The sequence below is a fragment of the Penaeus monodon genome, chromosome 15 (assembly GCF_015228065.2).
Source record: "Penaeus monodon isolate SGIC_2016 chromosome 15, NSTDA_Pmon_1, whole genome shotgun sequence".
NCBI lineage: Eukaryota > Metazoa > Arthropoda > Malacostraca > Decapoda > Penaeidae > Penaeus > Penaeus monodon.
The window spans coordinates 22,212,415-22,214,316 of NC_051400.1; the positions used below are offsets into that span (position 1 = coordinate 22,212,415).

Here is a 1,902-nt window from a genome sequence, read left to right on the forward strand (position 1 = left end):
ACCCCGTCCGCTGGTTGCTTGCCCCTGCCCCTCGTGTCCTCCCTTTGTGACATCCCCACAACGCCCTTCTCTCCTTCTTGAAAGCGTCCGCTAGCCCAGCGCCTCCCTTTTTCTAGCTCTCCCTCTCCTCAGTCCCCTCCCGAAGCCCCCTCTTTTCCTCTCTCCTCTTTAGCCTCCCCCTCCTCTGTTCACCATCTCCCAACGTTCTCCCTCCCCTGCTCCCCCGCTAACCCCGTGTGTCGCCCGTGCAGGTAGCGTGGATTAAGGCAGACACTAAGGCCATCCTCGCTATCCACAACCGCGTCATCACCCACAACAACCGCATGAACGTAATCCACTCCGACCACAACACCTGGCAGCTCAAGATCAGGGACGTGCGGCGCAACGACTCCGGCCAGTACATGTGCCAGATCAACACCGACCCCATGAAGATGCAGGTGAGGGTCGCCCAGGTTACAGGTGGTTGTATGGCACGGAGTGTGTACACGTAAGGAGCTGGGCGTGAGTTAGCACAGCAAGGAGAGGTCTTTAGTAGGCACTGCCTTTCAAATGCTGGATAATTGCTGAGTCAAAGTGAAGTCAAGTATAAGTGGGTGCATGGTTTCCAGTACATACCTGGAGCGGGGATAGCACGTGCTGGAATGAATTCATAGGCATGGTGACTCTCTGGAAAAGGGGATACAAGGCCATCCGAAGCTTTAGAGGTTTCATGGGGTTGTACAGAGGAGAGGGCAAAATAGGTTAGGTCTAAGAATGGTAAATTCCTAAAACAGTGATGAATCAGAGATCAATGTTAGGCAAGTGCTACAATGCTATTCAGCATGAAGAGGAACGAAGTCGAGACCCAAAGAAGGAAGGTGATGAGAATCAGATATTTCCTTATGTGTAGTAGCACAGGGCTTCCGGAACCGTAATGGGCCGGGCTCTAATTTTAAACAAATCATATTGGATACCCTTAGGTCACATGGCTATCGCGCAATTGCACAAGCGTTTGCTGGAGCGGGCGAGGATTGTCTGATTGACTCACTGGGCCGCCGTCAGACTCCTCAGTCGATGTAACCTTACCGTTGCCATCTTCCTTCTTCTCGCAGGTGGGTCATCTGAACGTGGTCATTCCACCGGACATCACGGCAGAGGACACTTCAGGCGACGTGATGGTTCCTGAGGGCAGCTCTGTGCGGCTGACGTGCCGTGCCAAAGGCTACCCAGAGCCCCGCGTTGTTTGGCGTCGGGAAGACGCCCGCCCCATCGTCTTCCGCTCTCCCGGTCAAGCCAAGAATTCAGGTGCTTGTTCGCTTATAGAGTTCGGGTGACTGCGTGAAAGTTCAGGGGAAGCCTCAGTGCAGCATTCTTATCCTACTCATTTTTCTAATGAAAACCAATTCCCACACTGAATGAACGCCTCCCGCTGCAGTGGAGACGTTCGACGGGCCGGAACTGGTGCTGGACAAGGTGGCGAGGGACGACATGGGCGCCTACCTCTGCATCGCCTCCAACGACATCCCGCCGGCCGTCAGCAAGCGCATGGTGGTGCAGGTTCACTGTGAGTGCCATGCGTTACGTCCTATAAAATTTAAGTTTGATGTATATTAGGGACACGTCTGCATGCCTTTGTAGTTTGTGTGCATTCCTGCTCTCGGGTTTGAGGGAATTTGTCTTAGAAACATTTTGGAAATATCTTGTGGATGAGAGCATAAAAATGGACAGGCAAATGCTGGTCATAAATGACTGCTGCGTCTTGCCTCGTGCCACGGGCGTGAGCTCGCAGTGTGCTCATAGCGCTTCTCTCGCCCGCCAGTCTTTCCTCTGATCAGGATCCCGAACCAGCTGGTGGGCGCCCCGCCCGGCACCAACGTCACGCTCGAGTGTGAGGTGGAGGCCAGCCCCAAGTCCATCAACTTC

General features: G+C 54.0%; 1 protein-coding gene across 1 annotated transcript in view; it reads left to right on the plus strand.

Moving 5' to 3' along the window:
• The first annotated feature begins 248 nt into the window (after positions 1 to 248).
• Positions 249 to 1,902, plus strand: part of LOC119582252 (lachesin-like) — a 10,390-nt gene continuing 8,736 nt past the window's right edge. Inside the window, exons 1-4 of the mRNA XM_037930474.1 lie at positions 249 to 437; positions 1,092 to 1,284; positions 1,415 to 1,543; positions 1,799 to 1,900. Coding sequence (XP_037786402.1) covers positions 324 to 437; positions 1,092 to 1,284; positions 1,415 to 1,543; positions 1,799 to 1,900 — 538 coding nt within the window. The 5' untranslated portion in view covers positions 249 to 323. The remainder of the gene's footprint in view (positions 438 to 1,091; positions 1,285 to 1,414; positions 1,544 to 1,798; positions 1,901 to 1,902) is intronic.